Below are 22,452 nucleotides of genomic sequence, written 5' to 3'. Positions count from 1 at the left end.
CTCGCTACAGCTCCCGTGAGAGCTTCCGTGACACCGGGTTCGGGGCTGCTAAGGCTCAGCGGGTGACTCGCGGTTGGCCAGAATGTAGGAAGGGGCGGGGCTGCTGGAGACCCTGCCAAGGTACCTAAAAGGTGGGACTTGAAATTCAATCAATCCAGAGCAGGTTACTTTTTAAGCTGATAATTTTGCATGGCCCACGCATGAGGTTATAAATATCCACACGGCCCTTAATAGAAAAAAATGCTCCCTAGCCCTGAAGATGAACCTAATCATTGCTAACTTGCTGGACTAGCTCCTTTAATTCTTTTTTCAATGAACACACAAAAACGCTTTTTTATAAGATTTATTTATGTATTTATTTGATAGGCAGAAGATGCAGAGAGAGGGAGAAAGATAGAGAAGCATCTTCTACCTGCTGGTTCACTCCCCAAATGGCCACAACAGCTGGGAGTTAGTCCAGGCCAAAGCCAGGAGCCTGGGGCTCCATCTGGGTGTCCCATGTAGGTGCAGGGGCCCAGGTAGTTGAGCCATCTTCCACTGCTTTCCCAGGCGCATTAGCAGGGAGCTGGATCAGAGGCAGAGCAGCCAGGACTCAAACTGGTGCTCCAAAATGGGATGCTGGGGCCACAAGCAGAGGCTTAACCCACTGCATCACAACACCAGGCCCCGCAAAAAAAAACTTTTTAAAAGTATAAACATAGGGGTCGACATTGTGGCACAGCGGGTTAAGCTGCTGGCACCCCTTATGAGAGAGCACCAGTTGGAGACCCAGTTGCTCCACTTCAGATCCAGCTCCCTGCTAATGCACCTGGGAAAGCAGCAGAGGATGGCCCAAGTGCATGGACTTCTGGCACCCACATGGGAGACCTGAATGGACCTCCTGGTTCCTGGCTTCAGCTTGCCCCAGCCCTGGCTGTTGCAGTTATTTGGGGAGTCAACAAGCAGATGGAAGACTCACATTGTCTCTCTCTCTCCCTCTCTCTCTCTCTTTCTGTCTGTGTGTCTTTCTCTCCCTTTGCCCATCACTTTGCCTTCCAAGTAAATACATCTTTTAAAGATTATAAAGATAAGGGGCCAGCGCTGTCGTATAGTGGGTAAAGCCACTGCCTGCAGTGCCGGCATTCCATTTGAGCACTGGTTAGAGTTCCAGCTGCTCCACTTCCGATCCAGCTCTCTGCTGTAGCCTGGGAAAGCAGTAGAAGATGGCCCAGGTCCTGCACCTGCGTGGGAGACCTGGAGGAAGCTCCTGGATCCTGCCTTCAGATTTGCCCAGCTCTGGCCATTGCAGCCATCTGGGGAGTGAACCAGCGGATGGAAGACTCTCTCTCTCTCTCTCTCTCTCTCTCTCTCTCTCTCTCTCTCTCTCCTTCTGCCTCTCTGTAACTCTGCCTTTCAAATAAACAGTTATAAAGATCATGGGAATGTGTACCTGTTTTTAATAATCTGTTTTACTCAGCAGACTTGAGAATGACCTCCCCACGCAAGCAAATGTTTTCATCCCAAGAATGGATCATAATTTAAGCAATCCCAAGTGTTAGGTGCACCGGGGATGTCCATTGGTCTGTTATTGACAAAGCTGTCTTCCAGGCTGAGTCTTCCCGTCTAACTGGAATTATCTCCTTAGGGTCAATTGCCAGATGTGGATGAATAGTCCAGACGCAGGCTCTTTTGGAGGAGCAGCGACTCCTAGTGGTTGTTGGAGGGATTGCTATGACACATTTTTCTTCATCTCACAGATGGGAAGGGGGCAGATGACCCAGGCTGTGACTCAAGGGTGGTTTGGCCTTTCCCTGCCTTCCCACCTGATTTCTCACCCCCTGCCTGAGGGTGAACAGAGCCTTGTGAGTTACGCAGATGTGGGCTCGTTAAGCCCGTGAGCTGGAGTCAGACAGAGCCAGTGTGCAGCCAGCTCTGCTGTGGACTCCGGAGGTGAGCAATCTCTCTGAGCCTGTTTGCTCAGCGGCAGCACAAGGTTAATAAGCAGCGAGACAACGCAGTGAAAGCACCAAGCGCACAGCACGTGGCACGCAAGACCACTCACGAGGGCTACCTGCCCCCACCCCCACCAAGAGCCCAGCAAGACACCCCCAGACCCAGGGTTACCTCTTCGAATCTCACTTTGGCCCCCTCTATGCCAGGGAAGCCGCCGCCGAGGTCAAGAATGTGCATCCTGTGACCCAGCTCGGAACCCATTTCAAATACCAGCCGGGCATCTGCGATGGACTGGGCATAGGCCCGAGGGTCAGGACAGCCACTGCTGATGTGGAAACTGGGGAAGGAGGAGGAGCCTTGGCTTACCCACAGGTCTCTCGGTGCCACCACACTGTACCCATTTCACAGATGCACCAACTGAGGGCCCAAAATGCTAAATGGGTTGCCCAGGGCCTAGTGGCAGGTGAAGCATGGAGAGCAAGCTAGACCCGAGGCCTCTTGGCACTTGGCACTCTTCCCAAGCCCTCCACGTGGCCCCAAGAGGTGACCCTTCCAGGATGAGGATTGGGGCCCCAGAGTCAGCCAGCTCTGGACATGCCTCCTGGTCAGTGGTGTGGCCTTGGGGAGGTGCTCAGCCTGCCCTTCTAGCCTCCCATCTGCAAGGCCAGGGGAGGGAGGCTGGACCACAGGCTAAGGGTGATGTGCACAGAGCAGCTGGCAGAGGCCTCCGGGGATGACTGGACAACGCTAGGTGCCGGGCCATCTGTGTTGCTCTGCCTTAGCCCTGCAGGGAAAGCCACGGCTCGAGGCTGCGGCCTCTGAGCTTCTGGGAGAACCTCCTGGGACAGGCATTGTGGAGACTGGGAGTTAGGGAAGGGGATATGTCTAACCATTCCAGAGGGAGGCCCTTCTCCAGAATCCCAGACCCAGGGATAGGCCCCGCTGGGCGGCCCAGGGGAGATCTCAGACCGAAGGGATTCCCCCTTGGGAGACAGAGGGGCTGCGACCCGGCCCGGTGGAGGCAGGGTGGGGGGAGAGGACGGCTCCTGGTGCGCACCTCACCCCCACCACCTCCACGTGGCGGCTCTTGGCATTTTCAAGCAGATGTCTGCAGGAATTCAGCGCCGCTCCGAACTTCAGGCTCAGGTGGCTCGTGGAGTAGGAGTCGTCCGTGGCAACGCACAGGACCAACCTGATGAGACACGCAGTGCACGCTTGCAGGGGAAGCCCCGCCCCCAGACACGCCCTCTGTGGACCCCAGCATGGCTCAGAGACAAGCGAGCGCAGTGGGGCGCCTGGCCCGTCCACTCCCAGTACAGCCAAGCCGCCTCCAAGGCCTGTGTTGTCCAGGACCTCACCGCCTCTCCCTAGAGCTCCATCCTCCCATTCAGCCTCCAGAGCAGCCAGGGCTTTGCAGTTTTCGAGCATGAGATGAACCTGTGCTTTCAACAAAGTCTTAAGGAGAAGCCCAAAACCATGATGGAAGCTGCTCCGGGTGAACCTGGCCGCCAGGCTTCCCGTGGAATCCCAGGATGTCGAGGAACCAGGAAAAGCCACGGCCGGAGGAAAACATCTAGGCCAGACCCATCCCAAAGTCCACTGTCCTAGAACCCACGTCGCTCACCATCTCCTGCCCTCCATGCACGTGGCAGGTCCCAGCCACACCACAGATCCACTTACCCCAGAGCACCCCGGGCCATTGCTCACTGCCATGTGTTTGCTCAGACAGTTTACTATCTACACCTGCTTCAAATGCCACCTCTGCCATGAAGCTCTCCTGACCACCTCCTCTATGGCCTCCGTCTGTCTTTATTCTGGCCAGGGCCCTGACCTCCCGGCAGCTCCACACCCCCTCCCATGCCCACCAGCCCAGCCCCACCCTAGGCAGCTCCTCCACTTACTTGGTACTGGGGTGGCTCTTCGCCACCTTGGCCAGCTCCATCTCGTTGTCAAAGCTCAGCAGCTGGACCCCGTGTTTGGCAGCGTACTTGATCTGGGCAATTTGCTTACAGGGGTTGGCATAGATGATCTTACTGGCGGGGACACCAATATGCTGGACCAACTCCATCTCTGCCTGTGGGGCCCCAAAGGTGGTTGTGTAGAGGCACCAGGGCCTGCTGGCCCACGGACCCCAAGAAAACACAAAGACGGGCAAAAGCAAAGCTACGCAGGTGGAGGTCCATCGCAGGTGGGGCTCACTTTAAGACAACAGATAACACGGAAACCAGGCCCGATGCCTAGGGGTCACAGAGTGAAAGGCGGGGCCGCCACGCACGGTTGTGTGGCTGGTACACTGCACCACCCTGGGGTGGACGGGATCCCATTTACAGCAAACATAGGCAGATTTGCAAGTCTCTCTACTTCATATGTCATTCAAATAAAAAGGATTCTATTCATGAAAACGACTCAGTGGCTTAAGAAAGAGGAATGATATGGACTGACAACAGGCTCCATTTTCCTGGTAGATTTAAATGTTTAGAGACTATCACTTGGAAAGCAGTGTGGAGGTTCCTCAAAAATTTAAAAATAAGACTCCACAAGACCCAGCAACCTCATCCTGGTATAAATTAAAAAAGAAATGAAATCAGTGTGTCGCAAGACATCTGAGCTGGCACGAGCACTGCGGCTGTGTCACAGCAGCCAAGAAACGGAACAGGCTAAGGGCCGATGGAGGGACGGGTGGACGAATGGATGGACGTGGTCTACGGATACACAACGGACTACTATTCCCTCTTCGAAACGGACAGAATTCCTGCCATTTGCTGCAGCATGGAGGAACCTGGAGGATGTTGTGTTAAATGAAATAAGCCAGGCACAAGCCAACGTGCACGGCCTCACCCATGCCTGGCATCTGACAGAGACAAAGGCAGAGGAGTTGACAGGTAGAATGGTGTCGCCAGGGCTAGGAGGGGACGGGGAGCGGCAGAGAGACGTTGGTCAAAAGACACAAAGTTTGAATTCGGAGGAGTAAGTTGAAGAGCCTTAGTGAGGACAGGTGACTGCAGCTACCAACAGTGCACTGAGGTGAAAAGCTGCTTGGGGTGGGGCAGAGTTGTGGCCACAGCACTGTAGGTTAAACCGCGGCTTTCAACACCCACATCCCACACCGGAGTGCCAGTTCAAGCCCCAGCTACTTCCCTTCCGACCCAGCTTCCTACCAATGCACCTAGAAGTACCCAGAGACTCCGGCTCCTGCCAACGTCGGGGAGACCCAGATGGTGTTCCTGGCTATTTCAGGCTTTGGGGGATTAAGCCAGGGCATGGGAGATCTCTCCCCTCCCCTTCCTTCCCTCCCCTCCCCTCCCCTCTCCTCCCCTCCCTTGTCTCTCCACATTTCAAATATATAGGGAAAGGAAAGGTGCTAGAAGAGATTGTAGATTCTCAACACAAAAAAGTGACGTCTGTGAGAAAATGCACACGTTAGTGAGCTTGATTTAGCCATTCCACAATGTGCACGTATATCGAAACAGCAGGTGCTGGCAAACCCTCTCTATAAAGGGCTAGAGTAAACACGTTAGGCTTTGCCAGACATGTATCTCTGTTGAAACTACTCAACTGTTACTGTGGCCCCAAGGCAGCCTTAGACAACAGATAAATGAATGAGTGTGGTGGCATTCCACAAAACCGTTCATTTGTATTCATTTATTTTCATTTTATTTGAAAGGCAGAGAGGTAGAGATCTTCCATTCACTGGTTCACCCACTAAATGCCTACAACACAGGACTGGGCCAGGTCAAAGCCAGGAATCTGGAACTCCATCCAGTTCTCCCACATGGCATCTAAGTACTTGAGCCATCACCTGCTGCCCTCCAGAGAGCACATTAGCAGGAGGTTGGATTGGAACCAGAGGAGATGGAACTCAAGCCAGGCACTCCAGTGTGTGATGTGGGCACCCCAAGCAGGGGCTTAACCACCGTGCCAAGCGGCCGCCCCTGTCCCACAGAACTCCGCACAACCCGATGGCGGGCTGGGCTTGGCCACCTGTCCATAGCTTGCCAGCCCCTGCTTTAGATCCAGCATTTTATTCAGGTGTTACAAATCGCCCATTCAGATGGGTGTTGGCGCCATCCTGTGGAGAAGCAAAAGAACACTTAAATAGCAAATGGGTGGCAGAATGCACCCCTCTCCCCATTTTTTAAAAATTTATTTATTTGAAAGGCAGAGTGACAGAGGGAGAAACGGAGAGAGAGAGATCGATCCTCAGGCTCTCCCCAAGTGGTTGAGCAACCAGCACTGGGCCAGGCTGAAGCCAGGAGTCTGGAACTTCAATAGGGTCTCCCATGTGGGTGGCCGGGGTCCAAGTATTTGAGACCACCTTCCCAGGCACATTAGCAGGGAGCTGCGTCAGAAATGGAGCAGCCAGGACTAGACCTGGAGATCCCATATGGGATGCCAGCGACACAGTGGTAGCCTAACCCGCTGCACCACAATGCTGGCTGGCCCCAGCATGGACTTTGAAACTCAATTCTGACGCTCTGTGAATTACGAAGGGAAGGAAGTCCAGAGAGAGCCAGTTTTGAAACCCAGTAGGAGACACGGGAGCCGTGTTTAGCCATCGTGAGTTTGTAGTAAGACGAACTGAGAAGTAAGGGACGTTAGGCTTGGCTGTGCACACACAACACCTGGAGCTCACCTATGAAATGCTCACGGGCCACGCTTTATGGAGGACAAGATGAGGTGCAGAGGGCCACCTGCCTGTGGTGACACAGCCGATGCGCAGTGGAGAGGGACGCCAAGGTCAACTCCAGAGCCAGCCTTGCTGCCATCATTGCAGCTTGCTTCCCAGAAGCCACTCTGCCACCCCCTGGGTGTGAGTGTGGTTCTGCTCCCTGCCCTGTGACATGTGATGACAGGAGGAAGCTGGGGACCTGGGATTTAGCTTTGATTCTAAATATTTAAGTAGGTGTTGTCATCCACTAAAGACTTACTATATACCAGCCACGGCATTAAAATTTTATATACATTCTCTTGGGGTGGGTGTTATGTGCAGAAGGTTAAGTCATCACTTGGGATGGCGCATCCGAAATCGGAGCCCCGGCTACTCTGTGCTCCCAACCCAGCTCCCTGCTAATACACCTGGGAGGCAGCGGATAATGATCCTGCTACCCACCTGGGAGACCCGGATGGAGTTCCAGGCTCCTAGCTCTGGGCTGGCCCAGCTCTGCCTGTTGTAGTCATTTGGGGAGTGAACCGGCAGATGGAAGATCTCTTTCTCTCTCTGACTCTCCCTCTCTTTCTGTCACACTGCCTTTCAAATAAAATACATACACCTTGAAAAAGCTTTATATACAGTCTCATTGAATCCTCATAATAGTCTCCTGAGAAAGGAAAGGCTCAAAGAACTTTGAGGGGACTTCTCCAAAGTCACAGAGCTTCTGAGCGGCACACGAGGTGGTACCCCCAGCACCGCAATGGGGCACAGCCTCAGCGCTGCTCTGACGGCCGTCTCTGGGGCATCTGTTGGGCTGCAAGCTCTGGGACAGGTGCCAATGCACACCTGTGAAGTAGTGACCAGAGCAGGCAGATCCTCTGACCCACAGAGCCTCGAGGCTGGCAAGGCAGGCAGGTAGTCATGACCGAGCACTGAATGGGTATTACAACGGCTAAGAGCTCTGGAGAAGGAGTACAGGAGGCTAGAGAATTCGGGATGGGGCTGGGGTGAAGAACCCCACAGGAGGCCTCTGCCAGGCCAGGAGGGAAGGAAAGAGTGTTCCCAGGGCCGGTGCTGTGCCGTAGCAGGTAAAGTTACCGCCTGCAATGCCGGCATCCCATATGGGTGCTGGTTCAAATCCTGGCTGCTCCACTTCTGATCCAGCTCTCTGCTATGGCCTGGGAAGGCAGCAGAAGATGATCCAAGTGTTTGGGCCCCTGCACCCATGTGGGAGACCCAGAAGAAGCTCCCGGCCCCTGGCTTTAGATTGGCACAGCTCCAGCTGTTGCAGCCAACTGGGGAATGAACCAGCGAATGGAGAACCTCCCTCTCCCTCTCCCTCTCCCTCTCCCTCTCCCTCTCCCTCTCCCTCTCCCTCTCCCTCTCCCTCTCCCTCTCCCTCTCCCCCTCCCCCTCCTCCTCCCCCTCCCCTCCCCCTCCATAACTCTTTAAAAAAGAAAAAAGAAAAAAAGAGTGTTCCCAGCAGAGAAAGCAGCCTGCAGCCTGCGCGAAAATTCTAAGGCAAGATGCTCAGCCCGGTCACGGAACGGAGGACGCTAGAGGGGCTGGGGCAAGGGAAGAGCAGCAGGGAAAAGGAGGCAAGAGGGAGGCAGGCGCGGCCAGCCAGGAACCCAAAAAGGCTGCACCTGCTTTATATCTCACAGGTTACAGGAAAGTGTGACAGGGTCCAGGAAGGGAAATGACATGGTTCGATTGACAGTTTAAATACAAGGTCAAAATGCACCATCACTGGACTGGGTATTTGGCCTCACAATGAAGGTGCCACCAGAGATGCCTGCATTCCATATCAGGATGCCCGGGTTCAAGTCCAGCTGCCTGCTAACGTGCACCCTGGGAGGATGGCTGGAGCACTCGGGACCCCACCACCCATGTGGGAGACCTGGTGGAGTTCTGGGTCTCAGGTTTCAGTCTGGCCCAGCGCCAGCTTGTTGCAGGCATTTAGCAAAATGAACCAGCAGATGGAAGATATCTCTCTCGCTCACTCACTGGCTTGCTCACTCTAATTCTGCCTTGCAAATAACACCAAAATTAACAAATGATTTTTTTTTTTAAATGCACTTCACTCCAGCTACCTTAGGAAGGGCCTGAGGGAATTCTGGGGAGTCTGGCCAGAAGCTGCCATCAGCGCCCTGGGACACATGACTTGGCCAGCTCTAAAAGGACAGGAGATCCGTTCTAGAGGCCGGGCTGGCCAGCAGGGTGACAGATCGCAAGTGCGGAGAGTGCGGCTAGATGAAGGGCCTGCGCAACGGCAAAACAAGGTGCGTATCCGAACACGCTGGGTGCCAGTCCGCGGGATAGCCAGGCCCCACTGCAGCTGCTGGTGGCATGGCATGCTGCTGGCATGTAAGGCCATTAGAAGAGATAATCAAGAGGACAGTCACAAAGAGGGTCCCTAAAGGCAGAGGAAGGCAGGAAGGGCGGTCTCCCGGCACCTGCTGAAGGGCGGGGTGGGGCGGGGCGGCACGGGAGACCTTGTCTGGAAGAGGGCACTGCACTGATCATAACGTTTTCCTGTAAAACCAAAACTCGCGTCCGAGCGGCCAGCACTGTCTCAATGGTCAGAAGCGCCCAGTGAGGGTGCGGCAGGGCGGAGCAGCGTCCACTTGCATTTACGTCTGTCTGGTCCATAAAACCAGGAGTGTGGGGCCGGCACTGTGGCACAGCGGGTGAAGCCACTGCTTCTGATCCTGGAATCCCACACTGGAATGCCAGGCTGGGTCCTGTCTGCTCTACTGCTTATCCAGGTTCCTCCTCATGAGCCTGGGTAGGCAGCAGCAGATGGCCCAGGTACTTGGGGCCTTGCCACCCATGTGGGAGATTAGGATGGAGTTCCTGGCTCCTGGTTTCAACCTGGCCCAGTCCTGGCTGTTGTGGACACTTGGGGAGTGAGTGAACAGTGGATGGATGATGAGTATCTCTCTCCACACTGTGTATACGTGCATTCGTTTCCCTTTCTGTCACTCTTTCAAATAAATTGATTTTTTTAAAGCTAGAGGTGTATGTTATTATTGAGTACTTTTTTTAAAAGAATACATTGCTGCGTTGAAATGATGGTGAGAGGTTGGATAACAGGACCAAGGAACATCCCGCAGATCAGGTGCCCAACATCACACGGACAGCTTTCCACACCTGCTGAGCTTAAAGCTGCCGTGAGACAGTATATATCCCACGAATATCTATCTGCTCATGCTTCATTATAAGATCACAAAAGTTTCTCTATTTTCTGTGTATCACATGTGTATTCCTTAAGATATGGATGCCCCTTAACTTAGGATGGGTTACACCCCAACAAAGCCAGCACTAATTGAAAACATAGCGCCTCACCTACCAAGCCTTCTGACTCCGGCACACAGCGCCCTGTAGAGGAGCGGTGGTTCCCCCTGCCTGGGAGCCATGGCCATGGCCACTGCCCGCAGCATGAGAGGAGACCACACGGCACATCACTAGCCCACAAAAGGCCACAATTCAAAACTCAAAGGGCAGTTTCTAAGGAATGTGCATTGCTTTTGTAAAGTAGAAAACCCACCCATCGGGGACTATCTGGACTGTATGTCCACCAAACCCCTAATGGCGATTACCTGTGATGACACAAAGGTACCTTCTTTTTGAGTGAACAAAAGGATGAGTTGAATAATTCAGTGATTAATGTTTAAAACAAAGCATTTACTGGGTCCTGGAGACGGCGAGGGACCTCAATAAAAGGAAATTCATTAGCATAGCAGTGTGCAGGCTGGGGCATGAGATGAGGGCAATGACTACATTTGGTTTGGCAAGGGATGGGCTGGAGGAGGAAGTGGAGTTCACAGAAAGCTTTTAAAGATGGGAGGATGCCAAGGGAGACAGCAAAGCCAGGCAAGGGATGAGGGCACAGGGTTTTTTGGGAAGGTGACCAGGAGGACCACAGCTGCAGGGCAAGCAGTGGCTGTGCCCCGGCCCTGGGGTCTGTCCAACATGCACTTGTCTGTACTTGTTGACCCCAGCTCATGCCCAGCCCTTGGTCTGCTAAGGCGCGTTGATGTTAAGCATGGCCGCCCACCACCGCTGACCAGCAGAGGGCAGCCTCGGCCTTCTAAGAGTCCTCAGTAACCGCACAGAGGAATCAGCAGATGCCAAGGCCGGGAGGCAGGGCCTGACCTTGCCCTTGCAGTGAGCAGAGGTTGTCACCAGCCAAGTCCAGGGCCAGTCAACCCCCTTTCTGAGGACCTTGGAGGAGACGACAGTGGCAGAGTTGGGACCACACTACTTAGACTCAAGGTGCCACCACTCAGTGCGGGACCCTGGGTGAGTGGCTCAACCTCTGTGCCTTGCTTCCCTCCCTGTTAAATGCACTTCCGCAGGGCTGTCATCAGAATTCCGCCAGAACAATGACCTCACAGGGTTGTTTCGAGAATAAAATGAGCTCACGTGCAGAAAATAACTAGCAAAGCGCCCGACACGGCAGGCGCCGTCAGCAAACGGTGGACGCGCTGCTGTCCCCACTCGGCTCCAAGGTCTTCCTCAGCCTAACACTGCCCAGCTCTGGCCTTGCGACCGGAGGGCCAAGCACCTCGTCCCTGGGTTTCCAGACAGAGGACTCTGGCCAGTGTGGGGGCCGCTCCTCATCTTCACCCCAACCCAGGGGACGGAAAAAGGTCCTATTCCTTCTCGCTGGGCACAGAGACAGCTGCTACAGTCCTGGCCCCCAGGACAGTACAACAACTGTACAGTGGCACTATCTCCCCACGCAGGGAAAGAGCTGTCAGACGAGAGCTCAGGCAGACAAGAGGGAGGGGCTCTGCTTCCACACCGAGAGCTGCCATTCAGATCTGGGAAGGCGAACCCGCTCCTTCTGAGCGTCTGCACCCCAGCTCCAGGGCCTCCCCTCAGTGCAGCTGAAACTCCGGCACTGGGCTGCACCCCTCCCCCTCCAGGCCTTTGTTCCCACCAGGGCCTCTCTGTAGAAGATCTTCCCCACCAGGTCGGGCACACCTCCCCAGCTGCTGGAATCGCTCCCCTGCCCCCACCCTGTGCGGCCCAGCTCGCCTCTCTCCCCCGGGAACCCTTTCTGGATCTCACCTCACAACACTGCCATGCTGCCAACCAGCAAATCACAAGACAGCAACCGCCGGGACTTGTTCCCACCTCAGGGCCTTTGCACTGGCTGCTGCCCATGCCTGGAAGGCTCCTCCCTTAGTTATCCATGGGCATGGGCCCTGGGCTCCTTCAAGTCAGTATCTAAATCTCAACGAAGATTTGGCCAAACGATCTAAAAAGTGTATTCCTCTCACCTAACATTCTCTGCTTCCCTTTCCTGCTTTTTCTCCACAGCACTGAGCAGCTAAGAGACTACTGTTTATCTTTGAGACAGCAGGCTCTATGAAGGAAGGACTTTTTAAAGATGTGCGTTGTATGCACTGCTAAATCCCCACCTAGAAAAGCACCTGTCCCAAGCGACGTGCTCGGTAACTAGCTGATGAACGAATGAACCCACGAGATGTGTTCAAAGCTGTACTCCGAGGAAGTCTCATAGCGTAAAGGCTTTTCTCTAAGAAGAACAGAATGAAAACAGATGAACCCAGCGTTCCAGTCTGTCTTGGGTCATGCTGTACTGCCAACCCCATGACACAGCTACTGCCACGTTATAGGGGGGGTCAGCAAACACTGGATGGTAACACACAAGCCGCACAAATCTGAACAGAGCAGGAGGGAATCCAGACAACAGCAGGAATCGGGTCGGAAGTCAGCAGAACTGGGAGCAACAACAACGCTAAGGATTGGTTAAGAAAAAGCGGTCACACGTTATTAAGATTACAAAAGAAAATAAAACCAACAATATGGAGGTGTTTTGCTTTGTTTTAATCAGAAGATACCATAGATAGCTGCATGTAAAAACATATAAAAAAACAAAAAACAAAAAACCTCTGTTAAAACAGGAACCCATCTGATCTGCCAGGGACACACAAGGCTCCAAACTGGAACTTCAAGGCTGACAAATCCCACACTTGTTTCTCCCCCACTCATCCCCTGAGCCCCCTCCTGAGTGGGCCGTCTTCCCAGAGGGCAGGGGCCAACCACCACCCGCACCAGCTGGGCCGCGGCGCTCAGTAGGCACGGAGGGTCCGTGCACCGAGGGGTGGGGCTCACCTTGTTGGCACAGCTGAAGCCCAGCCCCAGCTCAGCCAGGACCTTCAGCACACCGGGGCTGCTGTTGCACCTGACCGCGTAGAAGGGCCGGACTCGCGGCAGGCACTTCAGAAAGCACAAGTGCTTCCTCACCACGGCACCCAGGTCGGCCACGAAGAAGGCAGCCACCTCGTCCTGCACGGCAAGAGAGGACACATGTGAGACCCCTCCCAGCCCCCTCCCTGTGCGTGCCATCCACAGACCTTCCAGTTCCCGGCCCCAAGTTCAGCCCTGGCCGAGAAGCCATGGTGCTGTAACATTTTCTGAAGCCCCCCAAGCCTGCAGAGCTCCTGAGCCCGACGTCCAAGGCTCTGTGAGCGAGCTCCAGCCCCTCCCCGCAAAGCCGCAAAAGCCCATTCCTCACCTCCAGCCTTTGTTCCCACCAGGCCCTCCCTGTAGAATCCACCCCCCCAGATCCCACCACCAGATCCCAATCTTGGTCCAATTCCAGCGCAAATGCCACCTCCCCCAAACCACGAAGGCAACTGCCCCTCTGAGGCTCCCCACTGCAACGGCTGGAGCCTCCCAAGTCAGCACGTTGGGCTCTAGGGCAGGGCCAGTCCCCTGAGGGCCGAAGCTGTGGCCTACAGCCCCCTGCCTTCACCAACAGGTGCTGGATGACGCCTCAAGGGGACTCCATGTACCGCAACCCACGCCCGCGGGCAACCCTTGCTGCAGGCCCAATATGTCTGAGCCTGTGGGTGAGACCACACTGGCTAAGCCTCCCCGGGACCATTTCCCTTCTATGCGACACATTTTTTTTTTTTAACTGATGCCCATTTGCTGCCAGACATTATGGTGCCAGACGGGGATGACCAGGCAGGGCCCTTAGGCAACGACTAATCCATGCAACAAATGGGAATGTCAACAAAATGTAGTTAGGCCATGAGGAAAGAAATGCAGGGGCCGCGCTGCGGGGGAGCAGGGAAAGCCACCGCCTGCGATGCCAGCATCCCTTAGGGATGCTGGTTCATGTCCCAGGTGCTCCTCTTCCAATCCAGCTCTCTATTAATGGCCTGGGAAGGCAGCAGGAGATGGCCCAAGTGCTTGGGCCCCTGCACCCACATGGGAGACCTGGGAAAAGCTGCTGGCTCCCGGCTTCAGCCTGGCCCAGCCCCAGCCATTGTAGCCATCTGAGGGGTGAACCAATGGTTGGAAGATCTCTCTCGTCTCTCCCTCTCTCTCTGTAGCTCTTTCAAACATAACTCTTACAAAAGAAGATGCAAAGGGGTATTTTGTGAAGGGGAGAGGCTGAGGGGAGAGCATTCCAGGCAGAGGCACAGCCTGGGCAAAGGCGTGCTAACAGCGCATGGCCTCCCTGGAAACATGAACAGTCACTGGGCACTGACAAGCCTAGCGCGCCCTGCGGGAAGGCAGGGACTGATCCTTGATCCTGTAAGCACTGGGGCGCTGCCAAAGAACCCCAGGCTGCAGCAGGGCTGCGATCCAGGTGGGGTGGGCTGCTAAGACAGTGAGGGGGATGTGAGAGGAGCACCCTGGTGAGTTATCTCAGGAGGCCGGATGCACAGAGCTCCCCACGCTGGATGCCGGAGCCACGGAGAGCCAGAGGAGCAGGGAAGGCCCAGCGTGCTCAGGGGTAGCCCTCCATCTAGGGCCAGGAATGGGGAGGAGAGGAGCCCGGCTTGGGCACAGAGCAAGGGCTGAACCGCACAGGAACCAGCGAGGGCTCCCCGGGCAGGGGCCCCACCCCCTCTCGCAGCCCTCACCGTGGTGGCCTGGGAGGCCCCCAGAGTGAGCTCCTCCAGCAGGTCGCGGGTGCTGAAACCCTCCTCCACCATCACGAAGTCCGCTTCCCTCAGGTAGCCAGCCATGCCGAGGAAGAGCGGCTGGCGACCTGGATGGAGCCCCTGCCGCCGCCGCCGCCGCCGCCTTAGAAAGTATGCAACACTGCGAGGACACACGGAGAGCAGGGCTGGGGGCAGGCTCCGGCTCCGCAGCCGCCTCCCTCCCTCCCGTCCCAGTCCCACCGCGCCAGGCCCCCAGCGCGAGCCCGGGAGCTGAAATTCACTGGGGGCTGGTGGGGGTGGGCCGGCAACAATCCTAGATGCGGCCCTGGGACCAGGCATCCTAGGCCTAGATGTCACCGGCTCTCGAGCCTCAGTGGCTACATCTGTAAAATGGTTTTTTTTTTTTTTTTTTTTTTTTTTTAAGATCCTTTCCAGTTCTGCAATTCTGGGTCTCTGGAGAGAGGGAATGAATGAGAGAAAAAATATAAGAAACTTGAGTGGGGTAGTTTCCAGCTCCCCGAAGCCGCCCTGGCCACGCCCACCTGGCGGGGTTTTGGTAGCCACACCCAGGGGGTCTCAGCCTCAGAACAGAAACAGATTCGAGCGCACTCAGCTCTCAGGGCCTCAGTTTCCCCGTCTGGAGAGGGTGTTCGGGCTGCTCCCGACGTGCCAGGAGGGGGCGCCCCGTGGTGGGCGGGGGACACGAGCTCCCGGGAGAGCACCGTAGGCTAAGGCTCTGTCCGGGTGACCCCTCCCGAGCGCAGGGCCGAGGTCCCGCCCCACCCCCTGGACCCCCTTACCAAGCCCCGTCCTCCTTCGCGGGGGCCAGAGCAGGCGCGCTGCTAGGGGGGGTCGCCGGTGACCTCGAAACTTGTGCAACACCCCGAGGAGGAGTGGCAGTTGCGGAGCCGAGGCCCCTGCTGAGAGGGAGGCAAGCGGCGCCCGGGGAGCAGGTGAGCGCCCTGGCCCGGGGCTGCCGCTCCCCGGGGCTCCCCAGCCACCCCCCGCACTCGCCTTAAAACGCATTTACACGGCTTCGGCCCATAGGTCTCCCCAGCGAGTGAATCGGATCCTCGGCTTCTCCGCTCGCTCGCTCCCCCCGGCTCGGGCCCCGCGGCCTGCGCCCCGCCCGCCCAGCGGCCACCGACCCCACGCCCCGCCTTGCGCCCTCCGCCCGCTTATATAAGCCCCTCCCCGGCTCCGCCCACGGCGCCCCGGCTCCGCCCCCGCTCGCCGTGTAGCCCTGGCAACCGGGTGCCGCCATCCCATTGGTCCATTCCGACATAAAGCATTCAGCGCGGGGCGGTGTCTCCGCAAACCCGCGCCGGCGGGTCGGGAGCGCAGGGTGGTGCGGGTGTGCGCGGGAGGCGGCCTTGGATGCCGCACTTGGGTCTCAGAGCGCGGGCGGGAAGCCTTTGAGATGCTGCCGCTGCACCCTCCGCTCCTCAGGACTCCGCTCATCCCTCGAGTCCGGATCCAGTGCCATCTCTGTATTTCTAATAAAATGCGTTTTTGTTTCATTGCCGCTTCTACACATATTCCCGGACTTCTCCGACCCACAGCCCGGCTAAAATGTCCTCCAGACAGAGAGGACCTGCCCAGCTCGGGGAGGGGTCTCCCTCACCGCCCCCTGCCAGCGCTCACCTGTCAAGGGAAGTGCCTCCAGCTCAGAGCACCTCCTCCTTCCCTCCCGACGAGATCCCGTGGAGTGTCACCTCCTCTGCGGAGCATGCCGAGACCCCCCGCGCCGAGGCCTCCCTCCTTCGGCTTTGGCGGCCGGCGGCTGGGGCTCCTGTGGTGCCTCGCGCTCCTCATTGGCACGGCTCAGCTTCCGGGTGAGCTCCCGGGGCAGGCGCCGAGTGCCCGGCTCCTCGAGTGCTCACCGCCACGGCTCAGGAAGACCCAGGAGCTGTGTTACTTGGAAACGAGTGCAAACGCTGAGCTGAGCAGTAACCGTACCAGCGCAGCTGGGTCTCCCTTGGAAAAGAAACAAAAGAAGCAATGGTCTGGCTCTGCCCGACTGTGGTCCTTAAAGCAGCCGGGAGCAGGAAGAAGTAGCAGCAGTCTCAGAGTCTTGTGCCTGTGGGAGAATTCCGTCCTCGGTGAGGACAGCATTTCAAACCCCTGTGGCCACAGGGCTTTGGGTCTAGCGTGTGCTCATGTCTGCTGGCAGCAGGTGGCTTTTTTAAAACCCACAGGCTCCGGCTTCACCCCCTCACCCCATTCCCGCCTGTGGCATAGTGGGTTAAGCCTCCCCTTGCGATGCTGGCATCCCATAGGGGTGCTGGCTCGTGTCCTAGTTGCTCCAATTCCAATTCAGCTCCCTGCTAATGCGCCTGGGAAAGCAGTAGAAGATGGCCCAAGTGCCTGGGCCCCTGACCCACATGGGAGACCCAGAAGAAGCTCCTGGCTTCAGCCTGGCTCAGCCCTGGACATTGAGGCCATTTGGGGAGTGAACCAGCAGATGAAAGATCTCTCTCTCTCTCTCTCCCTCCCTCCCTCTCTCTCTGTGTGTTTCCCTCTCTCTGTAACTCTGCCTTTCAAATAAATAAATCTTTAAAGTAACATTTTTCCAAAAAAATGCCCAGAGGCAGTTCTTGTCCAACCTTGGCCTCTGCCTAGGGCACCATGCACAACCTGGCCAGAACACGCTCATTCCACGGATGGTGCGGGGCAGTGACCTTGGAGTCAGGGAGGGCCATTTTCTGCTCCGCACCCAGCTGGGTGTCCTCGGCTGAGTCATCTCGCCAGGACCTGGGACACTGTTATCTAGCTCAGGTTCCCCCTTCGTGCTGCGAGGGTTCAGACCGGCTTCTCGGGGGCCTTCCTACCTGGAACCCTCTGGCTTTCTGTGCACAGCGACAGTCTTCCAGGAGGGTCATTTGTAGGTCCACGGTTTGAGAGCTTGGTAGTCATTTACACCATAGTATGAGAACTCACATCCTAGTCCTCTCTCGCGAGGAACAAGGTTCTCCCGAGAACAAGCGTCTGTGATGGGGAGGGAACACATCAGGATGGCCACGGCAGAGCCTGGAAAGGTGGAAGTGCAGGGAGGGGAGGCTCTGGCTTTGGCTCTGCCTTCTGTTTGCTCATTCTTTGAGCTGGCAGCCTGTGGAGGCTGCGTCTTGGGTCTGTCTCACCAGCTTTTCGTTACCTGGTATACAGGAGGCACAAAATAGGTGCACTCAGTGTGCTTACTGAGTGCCTCAGTAGAAGCAAGGAGGAATGAATCAGAATCCATTCTGTCCATTTTCGATCTCTCAAGGGTGAGTAATCAGAGCAGATAGGTCTGCCTCCTGGGCACCAGGAGGTACAGGTAGGCTGTGGCTTTGCCTTTGTCCCTACCAGTTCTGTGATGTCACTGAATCTCCATGGCAACCCTATATCACAAGAGCTATAATTGTTCCCATTTTACAGATAAGGACTCTAAAGCTCCGAGAAGTTCAATAACCTGCTGAGTATCACACAGCAAGTAAGGGCAGAGCTTGATTCTGACCCTTAGCCTTTATGCTCGACTGCTTGCCAAAGGTTCAGCAAAATTTACTCAGTCATCTGCTGGCGTCTGGCCCAAAGGCTCCTGTCCTGCCGGTCTCTCTTGCCACTGTTTTCCTGCCATCCATGGTTGCTCTGCAGAGCCCTCAAGAACAGGGAACTGGGACTGGTGCTGTGGTGTAGTAGGTTCAGCATCTGCCTGTGGTGCTGGCATCCCATACGGGCGCTGGTTCAAGCCCTGGCTGCTACTCTTCTGATCCAGCTTTCTGCTGATGGGCTGGGAAATCAGTAGAAGATGGCCCAGTGCTAGAACCCCTGCACCCACGTGAGAGATCTGGAAGAAGCTCCTACCTCCTGGCTCTGGATCAGCCCAGCTCTGGCTGTTGCGGCCATCTGGGGAGTGAACCAGCGGATGGAAGACCGACCTCTCTGTTCTTCCTCTCTCTGTAACTCTCCCTCTCAAGTAAATAAATAAATCTGATGAAGCAGAAGGAGGAGGAGGAAGAAGAGGAAGAAAGAAGGAGAAGAAGAAGAGGGGGAGGGGAGGGGGGAGAAGGAAGAGAAGGAGGGGGAGGGAGAACAGGGTACTAAAGCAGAATAAAGGGTCTCTGAATTCTGGCCGGGGTCACGTTAGCCAATTTCAACTGTTCTTCCTAAATCATTTGTGATCCAAGTCGCCAACACTGCAGTAATAAAATGTCTATGGGCAGCCGACGCTGTGGCTTGGTGGGTAAAGCTGCCGCCTACAGTGCCGGCATCCCGTATGGGCACTGGTTCAGGTTCCGGCTGCTCCATTTCCAATCCAGCTCTCTGCTATGGCTTGGGAAAGCAGTAGAAGAAGGACCAAGTGCTTGGGCCCCTGTAACCGTGTGGGAGACCCAGAAGAAGCTCTTGGCTCCTGGCTTCAAATCAGCACAGCTCTGGCCGTTGTGGCCAACTGGGGAGTGAATCATCGGATGGAAGACCTCTCTCTCTCTCTCTCTCTCTCTCTCTCTCTCTCTCTCTTCCTCTGCCTTTCCTCTCTCTGTGTAACTCTGACTTTCAAATAAATAAATGAATCTTAAAAAAAAAGAAGTGGAGCAGCGAGGACTTGAACTGGTGCCCGTATAGGATGCCAGCACTACAGGTGGCAGCTTTACCAGCTAAGCCACAGCACTGGCCCCACCTGTATTAATTTTCTAAGGCTGCTGTAATGAGCTGGTGATTTAAAACAACAGGACTTTATCATCTCGTAGTTCTGGAAGTACGAAGTCCAGATCCAGGGGTTGGCAGAGCCGAGCTCTCTCTGACGCCTCGGGGGGCTGATCCTTCCTGGCTTCTGCCAGCCTCTGGTCTTTGCCAACAATCCTTGGTGTGTTCTGGGTGTGTCACTCCAGCCACATGGCTGTCCTCTCCTTGTGTCCTCTCACCAGCTTCCCTGTGTGTCTCTATCACTGGATCCAAATTTGCTTTTTTTTTTTTTAAGATTTATTTTATTTATTTGAGAGAGAGCGTTACAGACAGTGAGAGGGAGAGACAGAGAGAAATGGCTTCCTTCTGTTGGTTCACTCAACAAATGGCCTCAACGGCCGGAGCTGCGCTGATCTGAAGCCAGGAGCCAGGAGCTTCTTCCAGGCCCACATGGGTGCAGGGGCCCAAGAACTTCGACCATCTTCTACTGCTTTCCCAGGCCACAGCAGAGAGCTGGATGGGAAGAGGAGCAGCCGGGACTAGAACCGGCGCCCATATGGATGCTGTTGCCACAGGTGCAGGATTAACCTACTGCATCACAGCACTGGCCCCAAACTTCCTCTTTCAATAAGGACACCAATCACATTGCACTGGGGTCCGCCCTAAGGACCTCATTGTCACTTGATTACCTTTGTAAATCCTGTTTCCAAATAAGGTCATCTATGGTACCGAGGGTTGCCATGGATGTTTTTGAGGGGCACATAATTCGACCCTCACCCCCACCAAACACTTCCTCTCAGGTCACTGGCTGCAAGGGAGGCGGGGAGACTTAACCTGTTCTCCCCTAAATAAGAAAAGGTATTGCAGGGCAACTGCAGCCTCTGCCACAAGTAAGAGAGACTTTTCCTGCTTTTAAAAGTCAATATACGGAGGCCGGCACCGTGGCTCAACAGGCTAATCCTCTGCCTAGCGGCGCCGGCACACCAGGTTCTAGTCCCGGTTGGGGCGCCGGATTCTATCCCGGTTGCCCCTCTTCCAGGCCAGCTCTCTGCTATGGCCCGGGAAGGCAGTGGAGGATGGCCCAAGTGCTTGGGCTCTGCACCCCATGGGAGACCAGGAGAAGCACCTGGCTCCTGCCATCGGATCAGCGAGATGTGCCGGCCGCGGCGGCCATTGGAGGGTGAAACAACAGCAAAGGAAGACCTTCCTCTGTCTCTCTCTCTCTCTCTCTCTCTCACTGTCCACTCTGTCAAAAAAAAAAAAAAAAAAAAGTCAGTATACGGAGGCTGGCGCCGTGGCTCAACAAGCTAATCCTCTGCCTAGCGGCGCCGGCACACCAGGTTCTAGTCCCGGTTGCCCCTCTCCCAGTCCAGCTCTCTGCTGTGGCCCGAGAGGGCAGTGGAGGATGGCCCAAGTCCTTGGGCCCTGCACCCACATGGGAGACCAGGAGAAGCACCTGGCTCCTGCTTTCGGATCAGCACAGTGCGCCGGCCGCGGCGGCCATTGGAGGGTGAACCAACGGAAAAGGAAGACCTTTCTCTCTCTCTCTCTCTCTCTCTCTCTCTCTCTCACTGTCCACTCTGCCTGTCAAAAAATAAAATAATAAAAAACTTTTTTAAAAAAAGTCAATATACGGGGCCGGCGCCGCGGCTCAATAGGCTAATCCTCCGCCTGCGGCGCCGGCACCCTGGGTTCTAACCCTGGTTGGGGAACAGAATTCTGTCCCGGTTGCTCCTCTTCCAGTCCAGCTCTCGGCTGTGGCCCGGGAGTGCAGTGGAGGATGACCCAAGTCCTTGGGCCCTGCACCCGCATAGGAGACCAGGAGGAAGCACCTGGCTCCTGGCTTTGGATTGGCGCAGTGCGCCAGCCATAGTGGCCATTTGGGGGGTGAACCAATGGAAAAAGAAGACCTTTCTCTCTGTCTCTCTCTCTCTGTCTAACTCTGCCTGTCAAAAAAATAAATAAATAAATAAATAAGTAAAAGTCAATATACCAGGGCCAGTGCTGTGGCATAGTGGGTAAAGCCACCGCCTGCAGTGCCGACATACCATATGGATGCCTGTTCAAGTCCTGGCTGCTCCACTTCTGATCCAGCTCTCTGCTATGGCCTGGTAAAGCAGTAGAAGAAGGCCCAAGTCCTTGGATCCCTGCACCCACATGGGAGACCCAGAAGAAGCTCTTGGTTCCTGGCTTTGGATCAGCACAGGTCTGGCCATTGCGGCCAATTGGGGAGTGAACCATCAGATGGAAGACCTCTCTCTCTCTCTCTCTCTCTCTCTGCCTCTCCTTCTCTCTGTGTGTAACTCAGACTTTCAAATAAATAAATAAATCTTTAAAAATAGTCAGTTTCCTGGGGACCAGCCTTGTGACACAGCAGGTTAAGCCACCGTAGGCAATGCTGACAGCAATGGCCTAGGCTGGTCCAGAAGTTCAGGATGGTTTTGAGACTCATTCCACAGGGAGAGGCAGACAGAGAGGAAATTAACACTTGTTGAGCACCTGCTATGTGTCAAGCACCATGCTGACTGTTTACAAACACACAATTACAAGATAAGTGTTACCAGCCACATTTTACAGATGAGCTCACTGAGACTAATCTTTGTCTACAGTTACACATCTAGTGAGTAATGGAGCAGGACTTTAACGCTGGTCTGTCTGATTTTATGCCAGTGAGGTGGGCCCTGGGAATAGGACATGAGCCCAAAGCAAAGAATGCTCACAGCAGGCCAAGAGCAAGCAGGGGACCCGCGCAGTGGCTGGAGCCCAGGGTCAGACACCAGATGAACTGGCAGGAAGGAAATCAAACCCCGGTCAGCACGGCAAACTTGAAGGCATTAGTGAGCTGGAGACCCAGAAACGGAAAGGCAGTCTTGGGACTTGGGACGGTCGGAGCTGTCCACGTGTAGGGACGAAAGTGAATCGTGACTGTAGCTGCCACTTATTGAGCTTCTGCTGCACTCTGGGCGCTGTGCTGCAGGCTTACCCACAGCTCACCTCCCGAGAGAGCTTGCTTCCGTGCAGCCTGCTCTAAGATCTACATAGCCTTGAGCGCCTCGGCAACTCCATGGTGCTGTTAGTAACCGCCTGTTACAAGGCAGGAATTAACATCAAGAGGCTAAGTTGCTCAAGGTCGCACAGCAAGACAGTGGTACCATTCTGCTACATGCATTTTGTCCATCTTCCTAACAAGCCCACAAGGTGGGAACTATTACCCTCATTCCACAAGGGAGGAATTTGAGGTTCAGAAAGGCCAAGCGATTGGACCAAAGCACA

At 55.4% G+C, this 22,452-nt stretch overlaps 1 protein-coding gene across 2 annotated transcripts in view; it reads right to left on the bottom strand.

Annotated features, from left to right (window-relative positions):
- The window catches only part of AZIN2 (antizyme inhibitor 2), a 35,392-nt gene extending 19,739 nt beyond the window's left edge, over positions 1–15,653 (bottom strand). Inside the window, exons 1-7 of one of the 2 annotated variants that reach the window (XM_062193235.1) lie at positions 15,532–15,653; positions 15,318–15,437; positions 14,497–14,677; positions 12,731–12,904; positions 3,834–4,006; positions 2,990–3,124; positions 2,104–2,269 (exon numbers count right to left, since the gene is read on the bottom strand). In XM_062193235.1, the coding sequence (XP_062049219.1) occupies positions 2,104–2,269; positions 2,990–3,124; positions 3,834–4,006; positions 12,731–12,904; positions 14,497–14,601 (753 nt within the window). In that variant the 5' untranslated portion in view covers positions 14,602–14,677; positions 15,318–15,437; positions 15,532–15,653. The remainder of the gene's footprint in view (positions 1–2,103; positions 2,270–2,989; positions 3,125–3,833; positions 4,007–12,730; positions 12,905–14,496; positions 14,678–15,317; positions 15,438–15,531) is intronic. The other variant, XM_062193236.1, reaches the window with a different exon arrangement.
- Positions 15,654–22,452: the final 6,799 nt, after the last annotated feature.

Source organism: Lepus europaeus, chromosome 5 (genome assembly GCF_033115175.1).
Source record: "Lepus europaeus isolate LE1 chromosome 5, mLepTim1.pri, whole genome shotgun sequence".
NCBI classification, from domain to species: domain Eukaryota; kingdom Metazoa; phylum Chordata; class Mammalia; order Lagomorpha; family Leporidae; genus Lepus; species Lepus europaeus.
This window is presented reverse-complemented; position numbering and strand designations above follow the sequence as displayed.